Source organism: Podarcis muralis, chromosome 10 (genome assembly GCF_964188315.1).
Source record: "Podarcis muralis chromosome 10, rPodMur119.hap1.1, whole genome shotgun sequence".
In the NCBI taxonomy this organism is placed as follows: domain Eukaryota; kingdom Metazoa; phylum Chordata; class Lepidosauria; order Squamata; family Lacertidae; genus Podarcis; species Podarcis muralis.
In genome coordinates this window covers 58,062,890-58,076,108 of record NC_135664.1, presented here as the reverse complement: position 1 = coordinate 58,076,108, position 13,219 = coordinate 58,062,890, and the positions used below count along the sequence as shown (strand labels likewise).

At 45.5% G+C, this 13,219-nt stretch overlaps 1 protein-coding gene across 1 annotated transcript in view; it reads left to right on the top strand.

Moving 5' to 3' along the window:
• The window catches only part of LOC114605486 (sodium- and chloride-dependent GABA transporter 2-like), a 43,837-nt gene that overhangs the window by 13,033 nt on the left and 17,585 nt on the right, over positions 1-13,219 (top strand). The window contains exons 4-6 of the mRNA XM_028746831.2: positions 2,288-2,428; positions 3,558-3,642; positions 5,123-5,255. Of these exons, the coding sequence (XP_028602664.2) occupies positions 2,288-2,428; positions 3,558-3,642; positions 5,123-5,255 (359 nt within the window). The remainder of the gene's footprint in view (positions 1-2,287; positions 2,429-3,557; positions 3,643-5,122; positions 5,256-13,219) is intronic.

Below are 13,219 nucleotides of genomic sequence, written 5' to 3'. Positions count from 1 at the left end.
ATACCTGTCGGTGGAAAATGCAAACGGCCCTCAGTTGTGACAAAGATCACTGTTGTGGAGGCAACAGAGTGTGGCTGAAGTGACCACAGGAATCTCAATTTTTATAGAAGAGGAAAATTAACATGATGAAAAGGGAAAACAGACGCTCAGGTTGCACATTAGCTGAAAGAAAATGTTAAATGCGGATGTTTACTGATTACAAGAAAGGATCTACCAGGTTGGGGGAAATTGTATGAATGCAGTGCCAATCAGCATGGGGTGGGTGCTAATCAAAGATCTTCCTTCTTTTTTTTTTGTTTTGCTGTGTAAAATGCATGCTTATGTCTACTTTTTATGTTTGTTTTAAATCAAAGATTCCCTCAATCTCTTCCGGCTGGGGTAAGGTCTGTTGGGAATCTGAGATGAGATCCCCACACAGTGGAAGTTGACTCCAGGTCCAGTCACCACACAGAGGCAGCTTAGAGCCCCAAATAGTCTACTGCTGCAGAAGATAAAGCTTCAGTAATACAGTTCTGGATGCTGAGAAATATACCATATATACAGGATGTAGCGTATACAGCTACAGACACATACAAGTAGAAAGCATATCTGTTGCTCCAGCAATTCAAGACGTAACGCCGATTCCCTTTACAAGACTGACCTGGACACACAACACACCCTGGCACAGATGAGCTGGCATGCATCAATCCCTTGCATAGACAACCCTGGGCCATTGCCATAGCAACTGGCTTGGCTGGCCTTGCACCTTTCTTGCACCTTGGCCTTTCTAATATATAGGGTGATTTGTGCTCATGTAGGAAATTAACACCTTCCTCATGCCCAGTTCCTCCAACAAGGGCTGCCGTGCCAAAACTAAGACATAAGGCACACTTTGGAACTAGTGTAAAGTAACAGAGAAAAGGGGGAGCCTCTACTTGTTTTCCTGTAGAATTGTAAGATTCTGGAATATATGACACCTAGGAAATGTACAGTGCATAAACAGGTGCAGGGAAAATTTAAAAAGTAAGTGGAAATTAAACCAAGGGGAAGACATGGTGAATGAAAGGAACACCCAGAATGGTGAATGGAGCACCTGAGAAAATGGGAAAGGAAAGTTGATGTATCCTGCAATGCGAATGCATGCCCTATGGGGATTTTATGAAAATTATGGATTAGGGCAGGCATCTCCAATCAGCCTCAGCCAGCATGGCAAATAGCCTGTTCTGAATCCTTCAGATTCAGTGGATGACACCCCCTCCCCCAAGTTCTAGTATAATGGAACACTTCACTTTCTGATCAGATGTTTGCATGATTTTAAGGTACTCAAAATCTGGATCAAATGGAAAGTTGAGGCTAAAAGGTTCCTGGGTCATTAGGGACTCTTGATTTATTTCTGCTTCATTCCAGGACAAATTACTGTGTTAATCACAGCCTGGCAGTTAGCTCAGGTAGGTAGAAGTGGATGGAGTTCATTGTTCGCTGTAACATCGTAAGCAAAGGGCTGCTGGAATTTCTTGCCCATGTTAACAAAGGCAGTTGTTTCATTGCAATCAACAACTGATAGCCAGCTGACTTTAGCAAAGGGAACTTCAAGTTCTGGGGGCCAAGTGCAGTCCTCCAAAGGATTTAATTTGTCCCTCAGGCCTCTCCTCAGGCCTCACACCACCCCAAGGGGCCAGACACTCCTTTGCCTGGCTGGAATGGACCCTTGAACCCTTTGTTTGCATGGAAGGAGAATGGAGACACGTGTTATATGGTGCGTAAGTGTGTGTGCTTGTGTTTGTGTATAGAAACCACTGACTTTTGCAACTGGCTTGCCCACCACTGGGGTGCAACCCAGGGCAGATCTACTATGAAATTTAAGAATCTTAAGTTTCATAGCCTTTAACCCCAGAGGGGCCCCAAAAGCAACTTAATTCATCCATGTATATAACATTTCCCTATTTCTCACCCCCCCCCCAAGAACTTGAAAACTACAAGGCATGGGAAATATTTATTTACTGCAGTGACTTTGACATGTGAGATAATCCAGTATAGCAATTTTAATCAAGATCTGAGATGTTGTAGTCATTATTATTACTATTATTAAAATAATTGTGGGGATCTGTCGTGGAACAACCCCACTGAAGAGGATAACGGAGTGGTTACGAGAGCTCGTTGCTGGTTGCAAAGGGGGCCCCATAACAGTTCGAGCTTCAGGGTACCCCAAATGTAGGTGCAACCCTGAAAAAACGAAACCACCCTGGCTTTATTACTCCAATTAATTTTCTTCAAATCCCCTTCCCTGTTTCTTTTGTTCACTCTGCAGGAATTGGTTATGCTTCCCAGGTGATTGTTGTACTACTTAATTTCTATTACATTATTGTTCTGGCCTGGGCCTTGTTTTACCTCTTCAGCTCATTCACCATAGACCTTCCATGGGGCAGCTGTGATCATGAGTGGAACACAGGTAATTTGGAGTCCCTCCCTTGCTGTTCTGCAAGATGCTTAGTATTACTTTGTACTGATTCCAAACCTCCCCCCCCCCGCTAGCAATAACCATCTACAGTACTTCATTTTCCGTCGTGGCTTCAACCCTTTGGAACTCCCTGTCCAGGGAGATCCGCATGGCCACGTTCTTACTCTTCTGCCCCTCCTTCCCTGTGGGAGGCCAACCCAGCACATGCCCTCTGTGTGCACTAAACACAAACAAACTTCTGCCCACTTTTGACAAGGCAGTGCAGGCTGCCTTGTCTTGCCTTCACTCCATTACATGTGGACATGGATATTGTTGCAGATGATGGGCTGAAATTTAGCCCTAGCCCCACATAGGATTGGTATCGTGGTGGTGGTGGGGAGAGGGGAAACCACCTCTGAACTAGCTGTAGTCTTGAGCTGTTAAGTCCTGAACTTCATTGGCTCTGAAAGAAGAAGAAGAAGAAGAAGAAGAAGAGTTTGGATTTGATATCCCACTTGATCACTACCCTAAAGAGTCTCAAAGCGGCTAACATTCTCCTTTCCCTTCCTCTCCCACAACAAACACACTGTGAGGTGAGTGGGGATGAGAGACTTCAAAGAAGTGTGACTAGCCCAAGGTCATCCAGCAGCTGCATGTGGAGGAGCGGAGACGCGAACCCGGTTCACCAGATTACAAGTCCACCGCTCTTAACCACTACACCACACTGGTGTAGTGGCCAGTCAATCAAGAGTAGCCAATCTTGTCTAGGAAAGAACTTGCCTCATCCTTTTCATACACATATAGGCTTGGATGCCCAGGCACACTCATGAACAGCTATCTCAATCAGGTTTGGCGCCAAACCTTGAGGTCGGTGGGTTCGGCATGGTGCTGGTGTTGGGCACCTCACCACGTGCTTCAGTGGTAGATGGGCCCCACTTTTCTGGACACTGATCCCAGGCCTGCTCTCTGTAGGATCCTAGCCTCATGTGGCACAGACTCTTTCTTTCCTGAGCATCCTATTGAGCTCTGCAGTTTTATTCCTGGTCTTTTTTTTTTAAGGAAAGTATATTAGTTGCATTTTGTGGGGATGTCTTCCAATTGTATGTTTTCACAGTTTCTGTCACTTGGCCCTGTCTTACAGAGAACTGTGTGGAATTCCAGAAGACAAACACTTCGCTAAATGTGTCGGCCGAAAATGCCACCTCTCCTGTCATAGAGTTTTGGGAGTAAGTGAAGATTCCTCCGTTTTCAGGTTCGGTTTCCGCAGCTATGACCAACCACCAGCCGCAGGAGTGTTCTTCTGTTGGACGTGCAAAGTCTATAGATCTCAATAGCTCGCATTGCTAACTGAGAAAAGCATAAACTGTGGGAATGGACTCTTGGTCTCTGTGCACCTTAACTCTTAATTTGCGATTTAAATCAGTTAAGTTCTGCACAAAGCGGAGCGTAAATCTGGCCTTGGGTTTCTTGTCTATTCCTCATCTTTTGCATATTTTTAAAATGAACTATGCAAATTTCAATGCATACCTTACCTGTAGGATGCATATGCTCTTAACGTAAGGTCCACCCATCCGGTATCTTGTGGCAGCTGCTGTCTGCACCTTTGTACCAACCCATCAATGAACACCCTCCTCCTGATTCCAGGCACAAAAGCAATAATGGTTGTTTGCTGCCTTCTCATAGATCAATTGTACAAATACACAAATATAGATTTGTATATAAAACGGAAGAAGCAGTAAAGGAGGTGTCAGGAGAGGGCTGGCACTGGAAATGACTCAGGAGCACATAATGTATGCTCCAGCACAGTGAGCACATGGCACCTGTCTGGTTTCAGAAGCAGTGCAGGAGTGGCACTTTTTCGTAATCTAATCCTGTCTTTCCTCCACACATGCATTTACACCTCTGCACTCCTTTACCAGAGAGGACAATTAGGTCATTTCCATAGAAACCGCCCTTGCGTCTTCCTTTCTGAAATCAACTCTCTGCGTCAAATACTTGGAGGTTATTCAAACGCCCAACACAAAAACCCACAAAGGAGCACTGTAAGACTGTGGCTTCTTTGGCGAGAAAATTTGTTTCGACGCATCATGACATCAGATGTTTGTCAGGTTCATGGCCCTGCCTACCTGTCAAAATTGACCTGTGGGGTGGCAGGAGATAAAGTTCTGGACCACCGGGCCAGAACCGCCCCCCCACTCCTGCCCTTCATCAACAAACAAAGAGCTATCACGTATATATGCCCTTGTTTTGAAGCATATTACAATGAATTCCTTAATGGATGCACAAAGTAAATGGATGCTCCATTTACTTGCTTGCTGTCACCTACAGCAGTGCAAAGTCAGAATTGACCAGGGCTCCAAACCAGTCAGAAAGGACAGTGTGTGGGGGCAGAGCATGTACTGGGCATGCAGGTGTGCTCTAGGTTCACCTCCTCCTCAGAAACCCTGATGATCAAGTATGGGGACTTGCCAGAATAGGTTACGTTTCTGTAAGCTTGCAGGCTACCAAAACATAAGGTTGGGGTTCCATAATCCAGTGGGGAATCTTTTGACTTGGGCGACAAAATAACTTGACTGGCCTTGGGTAACACAACATTGCGAGGGGGCACCATGCGCAAAACAGTGTATTCTGGGGGAAGTGACTAGGCTGGGAGATGTTACAAAGTGTACCCAGAAGAAATCAAGCCAGGCTCTGTTTCTTCCGCAGGAGGAGAGTACTCAACATTTCTGACGGCATAGAGCACTTGGGAGGTGTGCGGTGGGAACTGGCTCTCTGTCTCCTGCTGGCCTGGATCATCTGCTACTTCTGCATCTGGAAAGGAGTCAAGTCCACAGGCAAGGTGGGCATATTTTATTTCTCTCTTTTGCTTCCCTCCATCACAATACAAACTACTTGTAGCCCTCTGCAGCTGATGGGCTTAACAACATGTTACAGTACATTAGTTGCAAGGAATTTAAATACACCACCCAGGAGAGGGTGGCATCAATTATACATGTGCAGGATGCCGAGTTATGGAAATATTACCACTTGTACAGTGGTACCTCAGGTTACAGACGCTTCAGGTTACAGATTCCGCTAACCCAGAAATAGTACCTCGGGTTAAGAACTTTGCTTCAGGATGAGAACAGAAATCGTGCAGCGGCAGCGGGAGGACCCATTAGTTAAAGTGGTGCTACAGATTAAGAACAGTTTCAGGTTAAGAATGGACCTCCAGAACGAATTAAGTTCTTAACCCGAGGTACCACTGTACCTATTTTTCCTGTGTGAGTGACAGGCAGAAATTCAACTTGGGCAGTTTTTCCTAGAATGCAAACATAAGAACAGAAGATGAACCTGCTGGGTCAAGCCAATGGCCTATATAGTCCAGCCTCATCTTCTTGCAGTGGCCAACTAGATCCTGCAAGCAGAACCTGAGCACAACAGTACTCTTCTTGGCTGTGACTCCCAGCAACTGGTATTCAGAGGCATACTGCTCCATGCAGTGGAGGTGGAACACAGCCATTGAACTGGTAGCCACTGGTAGCCTTGTCCTCCATGAATTTGTCCAGTCCTCTTTTGAAGATATAAAGATGGTGGGAGGCAGGAGGCAACGCCTGAACTGATTTGGCTGCTGAACAAAGTCAGCAATTAAAAGGCATGGAGCTTATCTCAGCAAAAAGTGGTGCTAACTGGGTCCTTGGAGGGGGGGGGTTCTTTAGGATGTTTCCCATCCCCTGTGGAAGTCTATCACGCAACATTCACATGCAAGGGAAGCTATGCCAGCTCTTTCATTAGACAGAGGTCATTGGGGTGGGAGCCCATGCACAACCCTGCTACTCATGCATTTAGTATCATACTTATTTTGCCCCAAGAAAGTGCTTTATGCTCTGCAGGGGAAAACATGCAGGGACCTCACAATGACCTCAGTGTTTTGCAGCCTTAGGAAAAGCCTAGTCTCTGCTGGTTTCCTGTGTCTCCATGTATGCAGTAATGGTTGTGTGTAGTACTGGACTATGGCAGGCCACCACAGGTGCTCAAAATAGGAGGATGTTGCCAAAAACCAACATGGAAAAGGCTGACCCCTCCCTGGTGTGTACTATGCATTAAGGTGATTACGAGTTGGCCTCTCAACCGTTCCGTCTCGTCTGCCTCCATCTTGGTTTTCACAATATGTCGCTGTCATTTGGCTGTGCTCATTAGGGTGTTTTCAATACACTCCCCTGAGCTGTTCCCAGCCAGCTTTCTGTTTTCACTTCCATCTGTTCTTAAACTTCAAAATCATGAGGAGACTGTCTTTTCCCGATAAGGTGCAAACCACAGCGTGGTTATTAGGCCAGATGGAATCAACACATGCGTGGCAAAGGTTTCCGTATTATTTTCCTCCGCTGCAAGATGAAATGAGAGTCTGCATTGAGCCTTGACACTGTGATGAGAGCCTTATCAGCAGGTTTCTGCCACAACACCCCCAATAATGAAATGGAGATTTGTTTGTTTGTTGATTTGTTTGTTAAATGTATATCCTGCCCTTCCTCCCAGGGTGACAAGCAACAGCTGACGAAACACTAAAGACATCTTAAAAACAATTCCAGTGCAGACACAGACTGTGAACGTTCTCTGCTTGAAAGTCTTGTTGGCAGATGAGAGTCTTCATGAGGCTCCTTCAGGAGAGGGTATTCCTAAGGGTAGGGGGGTCAAAACACTAAAGGCCTGATTCTCATATTGTGTGGAAACAGTGGTTTTTCCCCCCTGGCACTATTGAATGGTACGCAGTGCCGGCACCTCCCCCCCTTCAAATCTTGAAATAAGGTAAATAGAGGGTGGGGAGAGCAAGCAGGCAACCGTAACTAAAAGGGGGATTGCGAAAAGCAGGAGGCTGAGGCGGCGAGGAAAAGGAGGCCCTTGTTCAGAGCTGTAGTTGCTGCTCTCAGTTGACAGGTTGCACCATTTCCCCTCAGCTGCCCCACAATGGTGCTCTCTCCCCCTAGACGTGCCGCTATGCCGCTGCCTTGCTGCGCGGGAAGTGGACGGGCTAGTGTGAGCCCCTCTTCCCTTCTGTGTTTGATCGCTCTTTTCAGAAGGAGAAGGGGGAAAGTGGGATGCTGGGTGGGTGTGAAGAGCAGATGGGGCAAGGTGGCGGGGTAGGTTGAAGAACGGGGAGGGGGCATGCAAAATGAGGCTTTAATTAATTGAGAGGGAACAGGAGACAGTGTGTGTGTTAGAGAAAATGGGGCTGGGGAAGAGGACCATGGTGAGCACCTTTGTTTTCTAGAAAGAAAGCCCTGTGTGGAACAGATCTCAAATGGAGTGGGAAGAGAGTTCCAGAAGGGCGTTGGAGGGCTGCCATGTGTGTGCTGTGTGCTCTACCTTGTTGCTCTTTGGGCATGGTAGATGCTGCTGCTCCGTCTACAGACAGAGTCAGCTGCCAGGCTGGATGCCTTCCATACATGGAACCAGGGAGGAGATGCCATCTTGTGTTTTGCCTCAGGCAGAAAAATGTATTGGGCTGGCCCTGCTTAGAATGTAGAAAAATAAGACCAAACATGCTGATGGATAACTGATGTAGTGGGGAAAAAACCCATGTCTTGTGAAGCATATGCTATGTGAAAGCAAAGCTGGCATGCGACACAGAAACTCCGAAGAGAAGATCTAAGAATGGAAACTGTGAAAACGTGAAGTCTTCGGCACACATTCCCTGAATGGAGAGAGGCTATTCACATTTTGCCCAGAGAACTTTGCTATGGGGAGGCATGAAGATATTTAATAAGTAAAATAAGCAACTGTTAGTAACGAAAAAGTAACTCATAACTAACTAGAACAGATATGGCCCTCCTAGATGTTGTCGGATTATAACTCCCTTCAAGTCAGGCCAGATTAGCCCAATGGTCAGGGATGATGGAAGTTGTAGTCCCACAACTTTTAATGGGCCACCAGTCCCACAGCCTTCTATATGCAATGCCACAATATGCTCTAGACTGAGCTATGGCCCTTCCCTATTCAGGAAAACCGAAACAGCAATAATCAATTTACCATTCAATGATTAAATTGTCTACAATTCCATTTTGTTCCACATTCCTTCCCACTGCTAACGTTTGTTGTCTAATTTCTCCTTAACATTTTAGCTGTCTTGTTTCATTCTTGGGAGGTATCTCTGCGTTCATATTTTATGTCAATATAATAGAGTGCAAATGGATCTCCTTGTCTGGAATAATCTGGAAATAATCTAGGAATATCTCTTAAACTTCGGCTCATTAAGATAAACACAAAATTTGCATTGAGCTCCAAATGACCAAAAACAACCCTGGCTTGGCTTCTTTCCCAACACATGCTGGGCTCCTGTTGTGTGAGGAACTGAACATGATGAAAGTGTTCTCTTACAGCTTTGGAAGGCCCAAGAGGTCAAGGAAGGATTAAGGTAGGACAGGAAAAACACCCTTTCTAAAGGCATGTACACAGGTGCTTATTCTGTGATCCCTGTAGCCCACTTTCTTTGGGAAACATTGGTCTGTGTTATGACTACCCCTCTGTAGCTGATTCACAACCAGTGGCTATGGTTTTGAGGCCAGTGCTACACAAAAGTGGTGATCCATGAACCAGCGCTGGTTCACAAGCCATCTGCTGCCCGCCTGCACTGGACTCCACCACAGCCAAGGTTGAGTGGGATGCTTGAGGGACCAAATACAGTACCGGTCCTTGGCATACTGGGGCAGGGTAAATTGCTGGTCCACTGCATTGTTTGAGAAACCCGGACGTAAGCACCTAGTTGTGATAGGAATATTCTGGGAGCGGAATTTGTGAGAGGAAGTCAGCAGCTACGGGGCAGTTGCGGTTAAGGAGATGTTGGTAGTGTTCTTTCCAGCACAGTGCAATAGCTTCTTTATCTTTTAGAAGTGTGGTACCATCTGCTGAGCGTAGGGGGCATATGCCATGATTATTGGCCCATAGATGGTCTTTGTGGCTTTAAAGAAACTCTGTGCATCATGAGTGTCGAAGACAGGTGAACTAATATCAGTGTACTGAATGAAGCAAAGATCACCAGTGTTGAAGCAGTGATTCATAGAATCATAGAATCATAGAGTTGGAATAGACCACAAGGGCCATCGAGTCCAACCCCCTGCCAAGCAGGAAACACCATCAGAGCACTCCTGACATATGGTTGTCAAGCCTCTGCTTAAAGACCTCCAAAGAAGGAGACTCCACCACACTCCTTGGCAGCAAATTCCACTGTCGAACAGCTCTTACTGTCAACATCAACTTCGTTGGACTGGTCATGTTGTGCGGATGCCTGATTATTGTCTTCCAAAGCAACTACTCTATTCTGAACTTAAAAATGGAAAGCGTAATGCTGGTGGTCAACAAAAGAGGTTTAAAGACTCTCTCAAGGCACATCTAAAAAAATGTAGTATAAACACCGACAACTGGGAAACACTGGCCTGCGAGCACTCCAATTGGAGAACAGCCTTGACCAAAGGTGTCATGGACTTTGAAGACACTCAAACTCAGAACACAGGGGAGAAACGTGCTAAGAGGAAGGCACACTTGGCAAATCCACACCATGATCAACTCTTGCCCGGGAACCAATGTCCCCACTGTGGAAGGACGTGTGTTTCCAGAATTGGCCTCCATAGTCACTTATGGACTCACTGTTAAAACCGTGTTTATGGAAGACAGTCTCACTCGGCTACAAGTGATCACCAAAGAAACAAAGATTCTGGGAGCAAAAGTGCTGGCCTTTTCCATGAATACTTCCTGTGTTCTTAGTTTGGATTTATATGAGCCAAACTAGATGTGATGCAGCAGCTGCATGATTCATGGAGGATAGGTCTGTCAATGTCTGTTAGTCATGACAAGTGGGACTGGACCTGCAACATTAATGTTGCACTGCAGAGTGCTCCTGCTGTTCAGGGTTCAAGCCAATAAGTTATGCCATCTTCTAGGGGATGCCTTTATTCCCCACAGCTGATGGCTGTCTGGTTCTCTCCCCTACAACTAGCATTCCATGCATACACGTGCTCAGTCCTCATTAGGTGGACTCTGCAGCTTCCTCAGACCTCCTGACACCTCCCTCTTGCCCATGGAGGGTGCCATTTTGGCTACATAAGGACCAGCACTCAGAGGACTGAGTTCAGTATTAGTGTACATGACAGCTATAGGCAGCCTGCAGGATTCAGAGGCACCTCTGAAATTACCAGTTGCTGAGGAAAGACAGGAGCAAGCTATTGCCCTTAAGCTTTGCAAGCCCAGTCTGTTTGCATCCCCCTTGTTGCTTTTGAGTCTTTTAAAAGAGTTGGGAGTTCTGATAATGGAGCTCCCTCATAAGGATAAGTGTATCTGTCAGTTTTGGTTTCTCTCATTTCAAATTTTCCAGTCTTGAGTTCAGTTCTCCATATTTCCACATCACTTTGCATTTTTGTTTAAAAGTTATTGTGAGAATTCCACACGGTATTCGTCCTAATATAGACATGGTTCTTATGCAATTTTGCCTAATAACACACATTTCTGCAAAACATTTTCCCTTGCTATAATGAGGTTATTTCATGGATATGCACAACTTACCCTAATATTTGCATTTTTGTACATGTAACTTGGCTGATGAACTGCAAATAGAGGCCGAAGGCCCAGCAAGCCAGGAATTTACCTTTGCCCTTAACACGGGGCCAAGTGCCGCTATTGGTCAGCTGGTCCCACGCCCAGGGTAACACACTCTAATTCCTGTCACCATTGGCCAATTTGGTGGCAGGAGGATGATCTGGCCTGCAACAGGCCGCTTCACAGAGGAGGCCTGGGGTCCGCCCACAAAACTGCCTGCTTGAGAAGGGGCGAATGGACTTCTGTCACATCCCATGCCACTAAAAAAAAAAAAAAGCTCTAAGTGGCTGTCTTAGGCCAGAGACAGATATTAGTGTTTTGGAGAGGTGCCATCATTGTCTGCGATGTGATTGCTGGCTTTTTCCATTCCACCGGAGCAGGAGCTTCATGCGCTGAGCAGATGCATAAACTTCTCAGTGCTACAGGAAACAATAATTTGGTACTGATGATGCATGGACCAGATCCAAACAAAATCCTATCTGTTATAAAACAACGTGAGTCAAAGCACAATGTCTTTGATCGCAGTTGGCTTTTTCATAGTCAAGTCAGTGTGAACAGTGCTCTAAAAATGCCAGGGCGGGTGGGGGGGAGGGAGGTCACAACTAAGCCGAACATCTGCTATCGTTTCATTGAACCAACAATGGTTGGATTTGGGCCAGTCATTTACACCGGAGCAAATATTTTGCTGTTTTCAGGCACACAGTCCCATCACAAATTCTTGTAGGAGTTGGGAAAAGGCTTTGTCATTGCAAGTGTGTGCCTGCCTGCTGCTCAGATAGGATTTGAAAGGCGCAGAGTCTGGGAATTGATGGAAACCTCCACTCCCTGCATGAGTTCGCATACACAGACCCTCCAAGTGTCCCTATTTTCCAGGGATGCTCCTGACTTAGAGAAGCCATCCAGGTTTCTGATTTGATCCCAGAATGTCCCACTTTTCCTTAGGATGTCCCTATTTTCATTGGAGAAATGTTGGAGGGTATGGAGTTATCTGACCCTTGAGCCATCTGAAGGCAATCCTGTATAGGGAAGTTTTTAAAAAATGTTTTATTATGTTTCTATATATGTTAGAAGCTGCCCATAGTGGCTGGGGCAACCCAGTAAGATGTGTGGGATATAAATAGTAAAATTATTATTATGGAATGGGACGTCCCTATTTCCATCAGAGAAATGTTAGAGGGTATGCGTAACATGGAGGAAGAAGGTGTTTGTCCATGGTTTGGGGGGAACCAGTTCCATAGGAGCAGTGAGCAAGTCCCTTTCGCCATGAGGAAAATTCATAATGAATAATTGGACTGGGAATGAATGGTTCTGAGCATATGTATACAACATCTATAATAGTTTTGTTCCTGCCTTCGATCCCCCTGGCTCCTCCTCAAAGAATCTAGTGAACTGCAGTTTGATGAGAGCTCTGACTCTCTCTGCTAGGTAGCCCAAGAGTGCAAGCACACACACACCAGAATTTGGGGAAGAAAAAATGACTAGGACACTGGTGTGGGTATACCTTCCATGTAGGCACTAGGCTTCAAAGGATGGGTGTGTTTCGGCTCACATATTGTTTTGGAAAGTGACTTTAAAATGCCAAACTGAAACAAATTTCTTTCCCCAAACCTAAATCTCAGTGAATTTGACTTCCACATGCCTTCATTATTATTTTTTAATAAGGAGACCAGGAGGAGAATACTTGTGTGAAAGCAATTTTTGTTGTTGTTTCTGTCTGTATTCTACTGGGTGAGAGCATTAATGTGTCCTGCCTTGGTCTTTGAGGAGAAAGGTTCAGCTTAGAGGGATTTATGCTGTTTCTAGGTTACAAACTGCAAATCCAAATAAATATAAAAGCTGGTTGTTTTGCTGTTGACGTCGTATGTGCGTTTTTCTAAAGGAGAAATGCAGATGCAGAGGAAGACCACGGCTAGGATTCTTCCTTACTTATTTATTACATTTCCTCCAAGGAGCTTACAGAAGTGTAAATAAAAAGTTCCTCCCTCCCATTTTTTTATCTTCACAACCACCCTGTGAGGTAGGTTCAGCTGAGAGGGTGTGACTGGGCCAAAGTTCCCTCATGGCTAAGAAGGAACTTGAACCTGGATCTCCCCAGTCCAGCTCTCTGATCACTGCATCACACTAGTTCTCTCTCTCTCTCCAAACCCAGTTTTTATGTTCTAAGAAATACATTAATTTGTGTTCTGTGATCAGTCGCCACTGGAAGTTGTTAGATTCTTATGTCTACTATTTGAGTGA